We start from the raw sequence: 19321 nt of genomic DNA, 5'->3' as shown, positions 1-19321 counted from the left end.
TGTGATTCTGTTGGTGTGCCTCGGGGTCTAACTCTGTGTCTGCTCCGTCACTGAGACCTCCCTTCCCTACCCTCACTCCAAAGTTGTGGAATCTTTGTTCAAGAACTTGCCCCAGTGACTGTGGTCAATAGAAAGTTTCTCTTTTTTTCCCCCCTAATGTATCTTTCCTGGGTACATTTCATTAGTTATAATTGTCAGTTGTGAAAAGTTTTGGTAACTTTGGAAGTGAAAAAGAAAATTTTGTAGTTTGTGTGTGTATTAAATACATGTGTGTGTGTCTGAATATTGCATGTATCTTTATATAATATAGATATTTTATAGGAGTCCAATATAAAATCCTTAATCATAATGCTTTGATTACTGTAACAATAGTCCTTATATCTTTAAGTTGTTTCGTGGCTTATTTTACTCACTTTTTTCTTTTTGTGTGTGTGTGTGTTTTGTCTTGCAGAGTTAGAAGAATCCATGGATTTCAAGCTTTGAATGACGGGCGTCTTACAAGATTGCCACAGCTAAACTGAAAAGGCTCTGAGTACGAGATTGAGTGAGCTGGTGTGTGCACTGCATGTACATGAAAACGCACATGTTTTTGTCATCACATAGACTTACTCTTGCATATTCCTGAGAGCTTTGCAATTGATGAAAAGTAATTTGAGAACCAGATGGAGCACCTTTACAGCACAGGAATTAGTAACCCATGGAAAGACACCTGCCAGTGATGTTCAGCTTTCCACATGGTCTTCGCGGGTGAAAAAAGTTTGCAAGAAGAGGAAGAAAAAACACCCTCTGCACAGAACAAGCCTAATAAATACCTCTACAATCTAAATCAATAGCTGTGAGGGAAACGGAAGAATACAGAGGGTAGAGGAAACTGATTTTGTTATCGCAGAGGAATAATGTATGGTCTTTGGCACGTTTTGCTTTGGGGTCAATAGATTGTGAATGGACTAGCAAATCATGACCATATGTTGAGGAATGATGACTGGAAGTAACTAAGTTGAGGAAGTATGGGACAAGTCTGGGCATTGAACTGAGCAAACCTCATCGTCCTTCTTGAGTTAACCAGGTCATCAAACTTGCATATTCTTTCTCCCTCTCCTTTTTCCTCTTTTCACTTAGTGTGGTATAAATACTAATTAATTGAGCTCATAAATGTTATTCAAATAAAACAATTGGAATACTTCATATGTTTCCTTCTTGTACAGCTGCAAATGTTGTGTCTGGAACTATGAATCTGTGCTGTAGACAAGCATCAAGAAGGAAAGATCCGATCAAACAAGCAAGGAAAATACCTAGAGAAATAGTGAACCCAGGAAGTCAGATTTTTAATGCTGCTTCTCTTTCTTTTTTAAATGATTATATTTCTTCCTTCCTTGAATTTTAGAAGATTTTGAAAGAGTGCTTACTTGATGTGCTTTAATTCTGGCATTTGTTTTTTTATGGTAGGATGAAAAGTCTGTGATTCCTTGTAGCAGAAAAAAGGGAAAAGCAAAGGAAAAACAGCTTGACATTTTAGCCTGTTTTGGAGGAGAGAGAACTTCATGGTTCACCTGAGGCAAACTTATCTGCTTTGAAAGCCAAAAGCTTTAGAGCGTTTTTGATTCTGCTATAAATGAAGAGGGGGTTTCTTTTTCATTCGTGTGTGGCAGCAAAAAGTGGGAAAGCAGGCAAGATAGCGTGATAAACAGTTCAGGCCGTGTTGGGTCTCTGGTGGAAAAAAAGTGCTGCAATGAAAATTGGATTGGCTTTGGATTGCAAAAACTTTTGAGTCCAACGAGCAGTTCAGTACCAAGAGGGATTTCCCAACTGGCCTGGCACACCAGTGCCTGCACAAGTTCGGGTCTGTTTCGCACGGTTTGTGTGCCTTTTTTTCCCTTTATGCAATCTCTTTCAGCTTTAGCAGCAGAAATACATCAGATGGAAAAGATATGCCAGAGGGCAGCTTGGAAAAGAGGAATGTCATATATATACATATATATGTATGTGCGTGTGTTTAAATTTCTGCAACTGAACTTTTGAAGAAAATCTGACTGGAGGAAATCTTAAAAGCCTTAAGTTACTTGAAACCTACACGTTTGCAACTCTTTGTCTCTGGAATTGCATTACGCTAAACTGGAATCTCAGGCTGTATAAAGATTATATCAAGTTGAGCAAAAAGATGACTTAACCATTTCTTGAGCGCCTCTTATGAAGTAGCTGTTTCTCCAAAGGATAAGTGCACCCTCACTCTACAGACTCAAAAACAAAAATGAACCTGAATTTTTTTTTTAAGTGTTACTTTTTCTTAGCCAACTGCCATCATCTTTTATAGAGGAATTTTTCACTATGCATTTGGTGGATATTTATAAACACTGACCCCATCCTCCTCCCTTTCAATGATCTATCCCAGGTCAGTCTTATCAATAAAAAAAAAAAAAATTGATTTAAATTTTGTGCACTAGACATACTACTTTCTTATGTCAAAAAATAAAATATTTAAAAAGCATGTATGCAGCAGTGGAACATGGGCCTGTTCTTTGCAGCGATTCCAACATCCTCTGCCTCTCCTGGAAAGGGAGAGTCCCCAAAAGTGAGAAGGAGAAACCGGTGTGCAGGAGGCGGTATTATGAGGAAGGCTGGTTGGCAACAGGCAATGGCAGAGGAGTTGTAGGCGTCACTTTTACTTCCAGCCATTGCAGGAGGGACCGGAACACCCCTCAGAGAATCAACTTCAATTTGAGGGGCCACAACAGCGAGGTAAGCAAAATGTGTGTTTGTGTAACACTTTAAAGGAAATGATAGCAATCTTTTTTTTTTTTTTTTTTTTTTTTGGGGTGGTATTTCTGCTTGAGATTTGACAAGGCAATATGAAGGAGGCTCAGGACTAATCCAAATATGATTGGGATCTATTGGAGTCTTTCTAGTAAATTCAAGCGCGTAATGCTGATGGTGGAGAGGTTCTCTGGAAATGGGTCTGGTTTTGGTTTGGCCTATTTTCTTCTTCATTCCCCATCACTTTCCAGATTCCAGGCAAATTCAATAAATGTGTGCTAAGAGAGTTAAAAGTTGTGGTGGTTTACTGCTTTTACCAGTACTAAAGCCTGGCTTGGAAGACTAATGGAAAGGCAGGGCAAGGGGAGAGGAACTCAGCTGAAATCTGCCAGTTTTTCAGAAGCTGCAAACTGGAATGGCCTGTGGCAAAGGACAGCTGTCATTTCTAGAAAAACTTTTAATTTTGCTAGAAAAAGGGGCAAGTGGGACTTCTCAGAAAATTGTTAAGGTGCCCTGCAGTAAAATACTGTGAACTTCAGAGTGCAAGGCGTTGTCCTGACTACAACAACACAAAAACTTTTCCATTTGTTTTTTCTGAAAGGGATAAATCTGTTGGTAAAAGCTGATATTTCAGCTGTGCTTTACCAGCTTTCTGGCACCTATCTCTTTCTCTCATACTTCTTCCTGGAAAGGGCAGATGATGCCCAGTAGCCTACAGAGTGTCTTGGACAGGTGGGAGAACTTAGTTTGTTTCTGCTTTTTAGTTAGGCTGTGTTTGGATGCGCTCTTTGAAAAGAATCTGTCCAAATCAAAGCTTTGCTCTAAGGTTAGTGGGTGGAATAACATTGTATGTACTGAAATTAAAATCAAAGATACAATGGGATCTTTCTTGTCTTTTGTGCTACTTAACTGTTGGACTCTAATGTATGTTGCCCTTTTGACATAAGGTGAAGCAAAGATTTAGAGGTGGGTGGGTTTTTATAACTTTAATAGCAATCCTCTTTTAAGGCAAAAAGGAACCAGGGAATAAATATTTAGTCTTAAATAACTGCTTCCACATGCTTTGTCTAGATGCAGATGTGTGGGTGTATTGTAAATTATATAGATTTTTATATTTATAGACATGTATATATTTGTATCACGTTCATTCAAAAAATTGCAGCCACCTTCTCCCAAAGGGAAGAATGATGTTTGAATCCAGCATTTTGTTTTGAGCCATCTCTAGCTGTCAGTATAATTTTCAATTGCAAATTGCATTATATTTTTCTCCTTTTGCATAATATGTGTCTTGGAAACAACGGAGGAAGTGCTGTTTATGGGAATGTGAAGTCTTGTTGCAGAATGTGAAAATACAAGACTATGTTTAAGTATGTGCCAGTTAAGTGGAGAAGAAGCTGATGTGCATGCTGCCCTTTGGTTTTCGCTAGTTTTGCTCTGTTTACTCAGTTGGCCATTAGATTCTCTTTCTGGGTCACTGAATTGTTGGTCTGTGGATTGAACTGTGCTGTTTATGCATCCTTTCACATAACAGTGATTGGCATGAGAGTGACTCTGAAATGAAGGGAAAATGTCCTGTTTGACTTTTTTTTTAATTTTTTATTTGGATGCTTAAAATGTGCTAAGTCAAGCTTGTCATTAATACATAATTGTGTTTCTGTAACTAATCTTCCTGGTAGCAGAAAATGTGTGAATGAATAGAGGCTACCAATTCATTTCTCTGTATGGCACTACAAAACTGGTATGGGGGGGTCAAAAATGTGTCGTACTGAAGGAAGAAGAGAAGTGGCTTTAGTGCAACTAGCTTTCTGTGATGAGTCTGTGTGGCTGCTATCAGATTTTCCTACTGGAATATGCTTTTGAGCATCAGTGTAGGTGAAATTTCATCGTTACAAGGTGATGTGTTATACAACACTTCATCAGGCTTACTGAATGTTATCCTTTTATAGGAGAATCCTACTGATTTTGGTAGGAATGAAACTGTAATACAGTTGTTAAAGGTATATAGTTGCATGGACAACAAGATTTTTTTCTTTAGAAAACACTTTTCCTTCTAAGTCTGCCTGTTGAAAGATTCTTTAAAAGAAAGAAAACCTTGAACAGCACTGCTTATTGCTAGTATTTGCATAAGAAGTTGTAAATGTTTTGTTTTCCCATTCTCATGTTAAAAAGCAAGCCGCCAACAACCTTGTCTCTTCTGTGTACCACCTTATACAATGGAAAATGCTAATTTTGCAAGCATATCCTGGTATATGTGTCTGATTAAAGCTACATTTATTTTACAGAATGTGCCTGAAGGGATGTGATTGACTTAAAACTTTAAGAGCCTGTGTGTTTCACTGCCCAATTCTAGGGTCCATATTGTGTTGCCTTGTTCCCAGAAGTGGTGATTTATACCTCTACATATTTTTCTCTGGGATAAACCTAGTGTGACAAGTCAAGTTTATTGCTTTTCTGACATACATTGCTGCTTTAATATTAGTATGCATTCAATTATAAAGTGTGAAATGCTGTAATGAGCAGAGTGGAAGAGGTGAAAATACAGAAGCTAAATACTTTGCATCAGGGGTATAATTAGCAATATGCTGTGGGCAGAGCAGTAGATCATATTTCAGTTTTAGGGTGAAAATCTGGAAGAGGTAATGCGGCAGCACTGTGCTTTTGGCAGGAACATGAGACTATTTTGAAGTGGGTCATGAAGGTGAATGCTAGTGGTGTATTTTTGTGATGTTTTTATTATTGCTGAAGAGATTCACTGAAACCTCCTTTTGGTACACACCTCCTTTTTTGACTGTAATAGCATGCCTGTAGCATATTAGAACAAATAAGAATGAAGAATCCCCAGGGCTGAGTTACTGACACACATATTACAGTGGTGGACTTGCATGACTCATTACATTGAACAATAATTGACAATGAAATGCTTTGTAGTATGAGCCATGCTTGCATTTTTACAATTGCTTCAAGGTTGTTTTTTAGAGTTTGCAACTAGGAAGTGGCTGCCGTATTATTTTAATTAACAGCCTAATTTTTGGTATTTTCTAAGGAGAACTACAGGGATTAAAATAAGCCTATTGCATTTATTCTGTGGCAAGATGTGAAAATACTGCATTTTGTGATAGTTCTGTTTTTTAACTTTGGCATTGCATTTACAGTCCTGAATCTCATCTACATAAGACTCAACATTCTAAAAAATAAAATTTGAATGGGCATGTATCAAAGGCAGAAGGAACGTCACAGAAGGTGAAGTGTGTGTTGTGCAGCAGTTGTGCAGCTATGACGTGTTTCATGTGTCATAGGGACATGTTGCATCTCTGACCCTGGGATGGGAGGCGTCTCTGTCTCACAGAGGTGGTGGCTGGAGCAGATGTGAGTGACTGCAGAGACACATGGTTTAGTTTGGCTTTGGAGCATTTCCCTTGGTCTGGGAGAACAAACTGATGGAGGCTGGCATTCCGTGCGTTTCTTTTGTAAGTCTGGCAGAAAGGTTAGAAGGCAGGAAGCTATGCCATTGTACCACAATGTGTGAATTAGCAGCCAGGGAGCAGAGATGGAGTGTTCTAAAATACCCTCCCCTCCCCTGCATGTATAAATACAATGCTATGCAGAAATTAGAAAGTGAAATTTAGAAGTCTGATTTTGACCTAACTTGACTTTCCTTGCGTGCACTGAGAAACAGTGTTAGAAAAGGAATTGAGCACATTCCTTTTATGACTCTTATTATTTCTGTGATAAATTATGGATTAAATGAAAAATATCTGGTCACTTCAGCAAGGTCAGGGTTTCGAAAACCCAGTGTGACTAGTACGCTCTGAAGCATGCCAGGCTGAATTTTTTTTTTTATATTACCACAGAGACATCAGCTTTCAGCTTCTGGTCCATCCTGAGGTTTCTGGGGAGAGATTTTCTGTGAAAGATAATTAGGAAAAAAGCCCAAACTTATCCTCAGTGAGTTTCAATAGCCTTACAGGGATCTTCCTTTCCAGTGAAAGATTTACAAGATGTCTACAAATCAAATTGATTGGATGGTGCTGCTGTAGGTATTTCTTTTAATGAGTTCTGTTGTGTCTAGTGTATTAAGATGGTAATGGTTTCTATGGCACTTAATATTTCTTAAATTATTAGTGTTTAAAATAATGTTTTGCAGGTGCGTATTTTTCCTTTCACCGTGCTAACTAAAAAGACATCTTTGATATTTTTAATAAGATTCAGTATGCTAATTGCTGGACTGAAACATTGAAAAGTAGTGCAAGAATATGCAAATTCTGATGCAGTGAATTAAGTAACATGCTGAATACATTATTGAGTATGCATAGCATTTTTTACTGTAAACATAAATTGCTCATTTTTTTACAGTTGTTGTTATTTGAGTGTCCTAAGTGCATGACTCCAGCTGCAAAAACTAGCCTGTTTTGTTTAGCACAGGATTTAGACATAGAGAATTATGTTTAGCTACAGCTTTTGAAAGGAATGCTGTCCTTTAAAAATATTCAATAAATGTTGCTTTTCATACTACATTGGTTATGGAAGTCTCTCCACAGTTCCTGGTTTTGTTTTGTTTTAGAGTGGAAGGAGGTTACAAATCTTTTTTTTGTTGTTGTTGTTGTTTTAAAAAGAAAGCTATTTTTTCTGTCCACCTTTCTGAGCTTGTTGCAATTCTGAGCAATTCTGGCAGAGCAGATTGTTTCCGGAAGTCTACTGCTTGCATAGGAAACAAATTTTAAAAAACAAACAAACCTTCTCAGTAGTGGTTTTTTTTTTTTTTGTAGTGTTACTGGTAAGAATATAGAAAAAATATAGAAAACTTGGTGTTGGTTTTTTTTTTAAAAAAAAAACTTTGTCTGCTTTAATTATAACTGGCATTTGAACCTTAAATGTGATTTTATTATGCTTCCTGGACAGAAAAAAAACCAAGTCGGCATGTGAGTCTTGACAGCATGGGTACCTTATATCAATTGTTGCCTTCAAACACAGCTGGAACAGTTGTTTCTAGTGAACACTTAAGAGATCTTGAGGTAGAGAGATACCATAATGATGCCTTTTGGCTATAGAAGCCTTAGTGGTAGAAGACATACAGTGATGTAAACTGCAGTGGTACTGCAGATCTCTTCTCCTGCTTTTCTGTCACTGCACACAGAAGACAGGACAAGGTTTGTCAGCAGAAATATTATCTTTGTGTTAAAGCAAGCTAGTATGATTGGCAAAGACAGACAAGCTTTTGGGCATACAAGGTTTAGAAGAAGAACTCGTGTTTATGAACGCTTGCCTAGTTTTTACAATGCTGCTAGCTGATACAATGCTAAATCTGTCTGCAAACCATGCCCTTCCTCTGTCCTTAAACTACCGTGGCTACAGAAAAATAGTGCTGCAGAGAGGCAGAATTAGTGTTTCTGGGGGAAGTGACTTGGAGGAGAACAGGTCCTGTGCCTGACGGGGCTGTCTGTGTTAAATTTATATTGTTACTAGTATTGCTAGGCTTTTCTGACTACTTATTTTCAGACAGGACAAACACCTTGGGATTTCATGCAGGCTTCTTGTTGCACCTTGTTGAACTGTCTACTCTGCAGTTGGTGATTGAATGCTTTAATTTCTTAAGTATTAAAAGAGCCAAAATACATTTTAAACCTCTTTGTTAGTCTGTTTCTTACCAATCTTTTGAACTTTCGATGAAGCTTAAGTATGCTCTGTGGCATGCAAGAAGTGTCTTTCATAGCCTTCACTTAAGAGGGTTAGCAAAGAAAATAAATGGAGCTGGAAGTTGGAAGGGATTGATCTTCCCTTAAGTGACAAATAGCAGTCCTGTTGCTTCCCCTTTCTGTGCCCTATATGAGCTTGCAAACCCCAAGGTATGACCTAAACTGTACCGGTACACCTTCTGTATAGTTTGTTCACTCTAAGAAGTGTCACCACTTGCAATGTGTCTTTGATCTTTTCTTTGTGATACTGTTTCTTCCAGCCACGCTTGGCTTCTACTTCCGCAAATATTTGGCCCTTTCTGTCTGTCCGTCTGTCCTTCTCAATTGCCTCAGAATCCCAGCCTGTCTGTGAGCTCTCCGAGTTCAGGGGAGGCTGGCTGCTCAGTGCACTCTCCTCTTACTAAGGTACAGGATTATATTTGTTCCTAAGCAGTCATGTGGCTTTGAAGCAAACCATCCAATATTGCTACAACTGTAGTTGAGTAATGCAAGTTCGTAATGCTGCATTGATGTGCTTCTTGAAAGTTGCTTTTGGAGGTCATGTGTACACAGTGTGTTTCCTGCAAGGGATAGGTCAGCTGCTCAGGAAAATTTTAAATTACAATTTTTCTGTTTTAGCAAGCATCTAGAAAATCGTCCCTCAAGGCAGGGTAAAAAATGAATATATGACATAAAAACAGTATTGTCAGCTTTTAAACAAAACTAATTATATTGTAAGCGGGTCATCAATGTCAACATTTTACCATGCTGTAACAGGTGGCTACAGTTTTGTTGTAAGATAATTCTATTCAAAAAAGTTTGAAGTGGAATCAAGCACACCTTTATCAAAATGAACCCTAAGCTTTCATGCATGTTAAATTGTTGAAAGATAACAAGATGCGTATTTCAAGATAATGAAGCTGGCAGGGCTCATTGAAAGGGCTTTAAACTAGATTGGAAGGGGGAAGGAGATGAAACCAGGCTCCTTAGAGGTAAGCCTGGGGGTGGCATGCCAATATCTGTGGGACGGGATGCTACTGAAGTCCCTCAGGCTGCTGACTCAGTGAAGGTAGGGGATGGAGCAGAGATGTGGGGGTCATTGGTGGGTTAGGAATTTTGGCCGTGCCTGGGAATGGTCAGGTAGGAGTTAGAGCTTCTCCCAGTAAAAAGGGGGCGGGACCAATAGCCCAACTGAAATGCTTCTACCCTAATGCATGCAGCATGGGTAACAAACAGGAGAAGCTGGAAGCCATTATGCAGCAGGAAAACAATGATGTAGTCGCCATCACAGAAACGTGGTTGGATGACTTGCATGACTGGAATGCTGCAATGGATGGCTATAAACTTTTCAGAAGGGATAGGCAAGGAAGGAGAGTCGGTGGGGTGGCCCTGTATTATGGAGTGTTATGAATGTCTAGAACTAAGTGATGGTGACAATAGGGTTGAGTGTTTATGGGTAAGAATTGGGGGGAGGGCCAACAAGGCAGATATCATGGTGGGAGTATGTTACAGAAGGCCCAACCAGGATGAAGAGGCAGACAAACTATTCTATAAGCAGCTGGGAGAAATCTCAAGATTGCTAGCCCTTGTCCTCTTGGGGGACTTCAGCTTACCAGATATCTGCTGGGAATACAACACAGCACAGAGGGAACAGTCTAGGAGGTTCCTGGAGTGTGTTGAGGGTAACTTCCTGACACAGCTGGTGAGGAAGCTGACTAGGGAAGGTGCCCTGCTGGACCTGTTGTTTGTAAACAGAGAAGGACTTGTGTGGTATGCAGTGATTGGAGGCCATCTTGGGCATAGTGATCATGAAATGATAGAGTTTTCAATTCTTGGAGAAGTAAGGAGGGGGATCAGCAGGACCTCCACCGTAGACTTCTGGAGGGCAGTTTGGTCTGGTTGATAGAGTTCCTTGGGTGGCAGTCCTGAAGGGCAGAGGAGTCCAAGAAGGATGGACATGTTTCAAGAAGGAATTCTTAAAGGTGCAGGAGCAGGCCGTCCCCATGTGCTGAAAAACAAGCCGTTGGGGAAAAAGACTGGCCTGGTTGAACAGAGAGCTATGGTTGCAACTCAGGGGGGGAAAAGAGAATTTATGGCCTTTGGAAGAAGGGGCAGGCCACTCATGAGGACTAAAAAGGTGTTGTGAGGCTACGCAGGGAGATAATTAGAAGGGCCAAAGCCCAACTAGAAATTAACCTGGTTTCTGATGTTAAGGACAGTAAAAAAGGTTTCTATAAATACATAGGCAATAAAAGGAGGACTAAGGATACTCTCCATCCTTTAGTAGATGGGGGTGGAAACATAGTGACCAAGAACCAGGAAAAGGCTGAGGTGCTTAATGCCTTCTTTGCCTCAGTCTTTAATAGTAGGACCAGTTGTTCCCTGAGTACCCAGCCCCCTGAGCTAGTAGATAGGGGCATGGAGCAGAATGAACCCCCCATAATCCAAGGGGAAATGGTGAGCGCCTTGCTACAGCACTTGGGCATATACAAGTCTATGGGGTCGGATGAGATCCACCCAAGGGTACTGAGGGAGCTGGCAGAAGTGCTCACCAAGCCACTATCCATCATTTAGCAGGAGTTCTGGCTAACCAGGGAGGTCCCAGTTGACTGGAAGACAGCAAATGTGATACCCATCTATAAGAAGGGCTGGAAGGAGGAACTAGGAAACTACAGGCCTGTCAGTCTGACCTTGGTGCTGGGGAAGGTTATGGAGCAGATGTTTCTGAGTGCCAATACGCGGCACATGCAGGACAACGAGGTGATCAGGCACAGTCAGCATGGGTTTGTGAAAGGCAGGTCCTGCTTGACAAACACGATCTTCTATGACAAGGTGACCCAGTTAGTGGAAAAGGGAGAGGCTGTGGATGTTGTTTAGCTGGACTTCAGTAAAGCCTTCAACGTGGTTTCTCACAGCATTCTCCTGGAGAAACTGGCTGCTCATGGCTTGGATGGGTGTACTCTTCACTGGGTAAAAAAACTGGCTGGTAGTCTGGGGCCAAAGAATTGTGGTGAATGGAGTTAGATCCAGTTGGTGGTAGGTCACAAGTGGTGTTCCCCAGGGCTCTGTATTGGGACTGGTTCTCTTTAATATCTTTATCAACGACCTGGACAAGGGGATCAAGTGCACCCTCAGTGAGCTTGCAGATGACACCAAGTTAGGCGGGTGTGTCAACCTGCTTGAGGGTAGGAAGGCTCTGCAGAGGTATCTGGACAGGCTGGATCAATGGGCCAAGGCCAATGTTATGAGGTTCAACAAGACCAAGTGCTGAGTTTTGTGCTTGGGTCACAGTAACTCCATACAGTGCTACAGGCTTTGGGAAGAGTGGCTGGGAAAGCCTGGACCTGAGGGTGCTGGTCAACAGCCGGCTGCATATGAGCCAGCAGTGTGCCCAGGTGGCTAAGAAGACCAATAGCATCCTGGCTTGTATCAGGAATAGTGTAGTGAGCAAGACTAGGGAGGTTATTGTCCCCCTGTCCTCGGCACTGGTAAGGCCCCACCTTAAATACAGACATTGAGGTGCTGGAGTGTGTCCAGAGAAGGGCAGTGAACCTGGTGAGGGGTCTAGAGCACATGTCTTATGAAGAGCAGCTGAAGGAACTGGGGTTGTTCAGCCTGGAGAAAAGGAGGCTGAGGGGAGACCTTATCACTCTCTACAACTACCTGAAAGGAGGTTGTAGCGAGTTGGGGGCCAGTCTCTTCTCCTGAGTAACAAACGATAGGACAAGAGGAAATGGCCTCAAGGAGGGACCCTCAAGGGAGGTTTAGATTGGATATTAGGAAATATGTCTTCACCAAAAAGGTTATCAAACATTGGAACAGGCTGGCCAGGGGAGGGGGAGAAACACCATCCCTGGAGATGTTTAAAAGACTGGGTAGAGGTGGTGCTTAGGGACATGGTTTAGTGGTGGCTTTGACAGTGTTAGGTTGATGGTTGGACTTGATGATGTTAAAGGTCCCTGCTAACCTAGATGATTCTACGATTCTGTATGCTCAAGGGTCATCTCTTGCCTTTTGAATTAGGGTGAAGAAACACTGCTGCTTTGGATTGCAGCAATTGTTTGGCATGATAATTTGTGTGTTCAAGGAAAATAAATACATTTTCTTTAACAAAAGTTTGATGATGAGGACCTATAGATGTAGTGATTAGGTGAGATTACTACTGACAGTTGATACCTAAGCTTGGAATAGGAGCACCTTCTGAATAAGGAAGGTCACAACTCAATATGTAATTCTGAAGGCATTGTATATGCATACATACATACTGAGCATCTGAATAGTGGAGAAATCAGGTTTTATGATAGCATTTCTGAGCCATAATAATCATTAAGGACACTGCCTTTGTTTAAACAGTTCCCAGAGGAATTCATCAAATTACAGATAGTCTGAACAGATAAGATACCCATTACAAACCATAAACATTTCACAATATAATTGAACATAGACCACCAAGTAATTGCTTGTCAAATATAGCTAGAATGTAGTAGAGCAGACAAAAGAAATTTTATAGGCACTTGTCCTTGGGCAACCAGCATCTCTTCTCTGATAGCAATCTTTTATGAACATTTGTGAACTTCTGAGGGAGTTCTCCTTATTCTCTTTGCATTAGGCGCTTCTTTAAAGGGAAGTTTTGTATAACAAAAATGTTACAGGAAGTAGTGAAAATGAAGTTGAGTTGGGGAATTTTTTGTGAATTTTCAAAAAGAAGTGCTGGCTTTAAGTTTCCAAAATCGAATTGTGATGTTCCAGTGCTGGATTATTTGACAGATTAGTGTATTGGAAAATAGTATCCTTATATATTCCTCAATGTTTTGCATTTTAAGGAAATGTAATGTACATAGATGACTTTACTAGTGAAGAAAATGCATCTTTATTCAGCCTGGTGAGAATGTAATGAAACTGCAAAATACAGTCGATTTATTCCGCTGTTCAGAAGGACACTGGCAGGAAGAAGTTCACGTGCCTTGCCCTGTTTAACAGCAATGTTCTCAGTTTGGTGGAAGATACATGTTGGTGGAGCCTGATTTTGCAGTTTTCGTTGCTCTCTGCAGACAACAGGCAATGCTGTCTCCCGTAAGATTCTCATAGACAAGCTGTTGATGTAGCGGCTGGATAAGCAGACTGAAAAGTGCCTGAATGGCTGGGCCCAGAGCATAGTGATCAGTGGCACAAAGTCTAGTTGAGGTACACTAGTGGTGTACCCCAGGGATCAATACTGGGTCTAGTCCTGTTTGACGTCTTCATTAATTATCTGGGTGATGAGACAGAGTTTACCCTCAGCCAGTTTTCAGGTAACACCAAACTGAGAGGAGTGGCTGATATGCCAGAGGGTCGTGCTGCCATCCAGAGGGACCTTGACAGACTGGAGAACTGGGCTGACAGAAACCTCATGAAGTTCAACTAGAAGTGCAAAGTCCTGCGCCTGGGGAGGAAGAACCCCAGGCACCAATATGTGCTGGTGACCACCCACCTGGAAAGGATCTTTGCAGAAAAGGACCTGGGGGTCCTGGTGGATGCCAAGGTGAACATGAGCAAGCAATGTGCCCTTGCGGCAAAGAATGCAAATGGTGTCTTCAGCTGCGTTAGGAGAAGTATTGCCAGCAGGTTGAGGGACACGATCCTTCCCTTCTGCAAAGCACTGCTGAGGCCACATCTGGAGGCCTGTGTTCTGGTGGGCTCTGCAGTACAAGAGAGACATGGACATACTGGAACAAGTTCAGTGAAGGGCCACAGGGATGATGAAGGGACTGGAGCACCTCACATATGAGGAAAGGCTGAGAGAGCTGGGACTGTTCAGCCTGAGGAGGAGATCTTACTAATGTGTGTAAATACCTGAAGGGAGGATGCAAAGAAGATGGAATCAGGCTCTTTTCATAGTGCCCCATTACAGAGGCAACAGCCACAAACTAAACTGCAGGAGGTTCCCTGTGAACATCAGGAAACACTTTTTCACTGTGAGGCCAACTGGCTCAGGTTGCCTAGAGAGGTTGTGGAGTCTCCATCCTTGGAAATATTCAAAAGCCATCTGAACACAGGCCTGGGCAACCAACTCTGTGTCCCTGCCCACAGCAGGGAACTTGGACCTTCCAGAGGTTCCTTCTAACGCCAACCATTCTGTGAAATCTGTTTGTAAGTCTAGGTGAAATCCTTTGCATCTAAACTGGTGGAGCAACATAAAAAAACACGACTCTTGAAGGCAGGAAGGAAGTGTTAAATATGCAAAAGTGTGGAGAGAAGCCATTCAAGTTTGGCTAAAATGAGAGAACAAACTGATGTGCTAGAGGAAGCAGAGAGCATTTTTTCTGAGGATGAATCCAGATGGTATTCTAAGTAGTCAAGTAGTTGGAAAGCATAGTCAAAATCCTCATGAGGAATTACAGGCAGAGATAATTAAAATGCAGAAGGATGTAAAAGCTGTTGGATGTGAGGGTAACTTCACAAGAGAAGCAGAATTTGGGAAGGAAAATTATCACTAAGCTGAAGAAGAGAAGAAACTGCTTCTATGGCACAAGCTGTGCCCCTTGGAAAGAAGTTCTAGAAGAAGCTGTAGAGCATAATTCTGTTGTAAGCTATAGGAATCTGCAGCTCTGCTTAAAAAAAAAGTAATAAAGTCAGTGAAAGGTCTGACTTCTGGAGGAAATTGTATCACAAGGTAGCAGTGCCGTAATTACTGAGTTGGCTTATATGTGTCTGAAATGAGAAAATAGCAAGTTAAGTGTTTCATCAAGGAAAGACAAGGCAGAACCGTGAAGAAACCTGCAGCAGCAGATCATCACTACCTAGGATAGGTGTGTTCATGTACCTGTATATGTGCAGGAGAGACGGATATGGCTGTAGTGGAGCCAGGCGCAGAAACGCCCAAGCTGAGAGTGATACTGGCTTTTGTGAAGCTGAGCAAACATGGGGAATCTGGCATTCACTGGCAGTCAGCAGAAGGCAGCAGTCAGTTCCACAGATGTAGTTTCCAGAGACTATAATGACCAGCAGCAGAAGACACAACTGAAGGCTGTTTTTCAGCAGTATGGTGACCTCCTGAAGTTAATGTCTTGACTAGTGTCCTGGAGCGGAGGCCAAGCATAAGGACTTTCAAGAGGTGTTGGAGATGTTGAGGAAGAGGGAGTGTTTCAGCCTGTTGAGGAAGAAATCCATCATCTGAGTAAGATGGAAAAAAGAAAGACAGAGGGTTCGTCCACTGTCTTAGAGACAGCTCTAAAGCCTTTAACCTGAAAAGAGCTAGAGGAAGTTGAGTTTCACAGAAAATCTGATTCCACCAAAAGGAATGAATCAAGGTCATTCTTCAGGTAGAGACATTATATCAGTGAATTATATCAGTGGGGGAAAAAAGGTAGGAAGGAGACTCAAATAGGCTTGATTTTTCAATTACAAAATACTAAAACCAGAGATGTTTGTAATTTCTAGCTACCCTAATGAGGACCTTTCTTGAAGAATGGCCTTATATTTAAAGGATGCACATATGAAGATATCCCAAAAGTCTGGTTTAAGGATACGACTTTCTGATGCTCTGCTGTTGGTAAAATGAGTGTTGGTTGCATACTAGAGAGCTTAGTTTATAAGGAATACAAGCAGGCCTTTGTGTTAGGTTTAATGTAAGAAAAAGGGATCCTATTCCTTATTCTTTCTCTTCCTTAATTGTGATTTGGCCCTGTGAAGTATTTATTGAGTCTGGTAATGTACAAATATCTTGCTCCTCAGTTCGGCAGTATTCTGGGAGTATACAATGAAGCTGTGTTTTCTGCTGCTGCACACAAGTGATAATGTTAACGCCTGGTTAAGTAATAAACAGTGTTGCTGTGGAGGGAGTTGTATTTATTGTAGGGAATGGATGTTCAAAATTGGTTCCTTGAAATAAGGTGCCTTAAAAGTACGCAGAGGACTAAGTGGCTAAGAAAGGCTGCAGTTTGAGAGCACCTGTCACTTCTTGTTCTGGTAATATCTTGAGTTAGGCATATACTTCATGACCTAAATGGGACCAATACTGAATAAAGTGTATGAAATGGAAGAACATTTGATGTTACAATTACAGGCACAGATTGCTTTACTGTACAAAGTGAGCTGTTAGCATAAGGTATGTTTATCAGTGCATAAGATAAATGCTTTCTCACATATGTCATCTTAGCAATTCTACTTTTGCCCACAAGACATCCCATTGATGTTAGAGTAGGAATTGCTGTTTTCCCATGGAATGCCATCAAACATCTACATGTTTCATTTAAATTTCACTGTATTTCCAGCATTCTTACCGCTTCCAGAATAATACTCTCAATGGTTTCTTCAGATTTAGTAGTCCTTTTACTAGTTAGGGAATCCAGACCCCGCACTCCACTTGTGAGAGAAGTCTGCATGTCATAAGCTTTCTTTAATATTAGCAATACTTATGCAAGTTATAAAAACATAACCCAAGACTTGTTTATTGAGAAATATGTATTGGAATATATATATAAGTTGTTCTTGTTTGAAAGAAATCGGAAGTCTTTTGAAGCAGTGTTTCAAATTCAGAATAGTTGATAAAGATAAAATTTGTCCAGCTTTAAGTACTTTGTCCAGAAGGAGCAAGCCCAGCTGGGAGGTTAACAAATTAGATTAGAATATTGTCATTTTAATACATACTACTTATACAACCAATTATACCTTGTTGTTATGTTTTATGGCTGCCATAAAGTCATTCTGTTGACTAAACAGATTCAAATTAGGCTTTGATACAATGTTATTATGTATTACTAAAAGCTCTAGTTGGATCTGGAGTTCCATTGTGTTAATTGTGGTAACGGTTCTAGTCTCTGTGGTCACTGGGTATGTGTTAAAATTGTCCTCCCTCAGCCAACTTTCTGCTCAGTTCCCTTTGAGTGAAGATGTGGTTGTGATTACACTGGCCAGGGAGATGATTGTCTTTAATGGCTGGCAGCGGGTGTCAGTAATTACAGGTGTAGGTTGCTTCTCCACCCTGAGCTGCTGCTAACAACTAAAATGAGCCTCCTTATGCCTGAGATGGGAGAGGGAGATGCCTTCTCTAAAAATAGATGAGCCTAAACTACCGTTTGAGGCAAATACATGTAATTTTGTGTTTGTAAGTATATAATATTTTCATACATGCCTCATTTTTATTTTAATTTCTCTTTCTGCAGCTTTGATGCATAATTGTGACAACAATCAAAACTTTTTGTAAGACTTCAAGGACTTCAGCTTGTTCATATGACTAGAAAACGTGATATAAAGCAGTTGTATTTTACATGTGTATATATATATGTCTTAAGAAAGACATGGACCTGTTTGAGTGGGTCCAGAGGAGGGCCACAGAAATGATGAGAGGTCTGGAGCACCTCTCCTATGAGGACAGGCTGAGAGAGTTGGGGTTGTTCAGCCTGGAGAAGAGAAGTTTCTGGGGGGACCTTATTGCAGCCTTTCAGTACTCAGGGAACTTTCAGGCCTACAGGGAAGATGGGGACAAACTTTTTAGCAGGGCCTGTTGCAACAGGACAAAGGGTAATGGCTTTAAACTAAAAGAGGGAAGATTTAGACTAGACATAAGGAAGAAAATTTTTACAATGAGGGTAGTGAAACACAGGAACAGGTTGCCCAGAGAGGTGTTAGGTGCGCCATCCCTGGAAACATTCAAGGTCAGGCTGGATGGGGCTCTGAGCAACCTGATCTAGTTGAAGATGTCCCTGCTCGTTGGACTAGATGACCTTTAATGGTCCCTTCCAACCCAAACTATTCTGTGATTCTATGATATATATATAAATGAAAGGATTTGTAATATATATTGCCAAATAAAATAAATTCATGTAAGTAAAGCTGTTGAAAAATTAACAGCTGTGGAAAAGTTCTGTTCCACAGAAAAGTAAGCCTGTGAGGAACTAAACCATTTGATCTGGGGGCCTCATACAGTCTCCTAATGTTTCATGCTTTACTTCCAGCGACCTTCATAAAATATAAAACAAATGTTCTGTATTGAGCTAAAATTTCATATGGAACTCGATAAATTTGCAAATAGATGAGACATATCATAACATGTGATATACATGTGATAACATCTTATTTTTAAATAAGAGCGTAGCATTTTCATAGTAACCTTTGAATATTCTTATTTTCTAATTAACGATTCTTCAGATGTGTTGTGAATAGGCATGAATCACGTACTAACCAAAGGAGTAAGTTTTCTTTCCTGGTGTTTTGCCTGTTCAGCTATTTTGTTTTGAAGGAAATAATGTCTGCTTTTACTATGGCTGTTCATGTGCTTTGAGTGTTTCTTTCCTACAAGTTCCCGATTTTTAGTGCCATGAAGACTCAATGATAATAGTAGCTGAAACTAAACTAGAAACACCTTTTTTATATATGTACACAAGATGAAAATTCTGGATTTGCACTAGGCATTTTATTACTTCACTTGAGATATTTTTTCAAGGTAGTTTCTGGGTGTGAGACTTTTGTACTGAAATACACAAAGGTTTAGTCGCAAGTGTGTCTCCTGCCTGAGAATAGTAAGACATAGACTTAAAAGACTTTAAACTTGATGGTTTTGAGCAGCTGTCACTTTTAAGTTTCTTATGGCCTTTATGTTTGTAATATCCAGGACAGAAATTTGAAAGCTTTCTAATACTGAAGGCACTCTTGTTTCTTAGGTGTTTTTTTCTAATACTACTACGAATATTAGAAATGCCTTGCTATTAAAATTTTGGTTTTAAATTACTGGTTTAATAGTAGCACCTGGATTGTTAGCATTATTTCTACTTGCTGGCTAGAAATGGTAAGCTTTCCAATATTATTATTGTACTGTTGAAAAATAGATTATTTTACGTGATGAACATCCATTATTATTTTTACTGGTATTTATTCCAGCAGAGGGTTTTACTAATTTGATGTAGGGATGTAATATGTAA

General features: G+C 40.4%; 1 protein-coding gene across 1 annotated transcript in view; it reads left to right on the top strand.

The window, feature by feature from the left end:
- The first annotated feature begins 2484 nt into the window (after positions 1–2484).
- Positions 2485–19321, top strand: part of TULP4 (tubby like protein 4) — a 127556-nt gene continuing 110719 nt past the window's right edge. The window contains exon 1 of the mRNA XM_009882349.1: positions 2485–2736. Within this exon, the coding sequence (XP_009880651.1) occupies positions 2485–2736 (252 nt within the window). The remainder of the gene's footprint in view (positions 2737–19321) is intronic.

The sequence above is a fragment of the Charadrius vociferus genome, unplaced genomic scaffold (assembly GCF_000708025.1).
Source record: "Charadrius vociferus isolate BGI_N301 unplaced genomic scaffold, ASM70802v2 scaffold13, whole genome shotgun sequence".
Taxonomy (NCBI): Eukaryota; Metazoa; Chordata; class Aves; order Charadriiformes; family Charadriidae; genus Charadrius; species Charadrius vociferus.
Note: the sequence above shows the minus strand (reverse complement) of the source record. Positions and strands in the feature narration are given on the sequence as shown.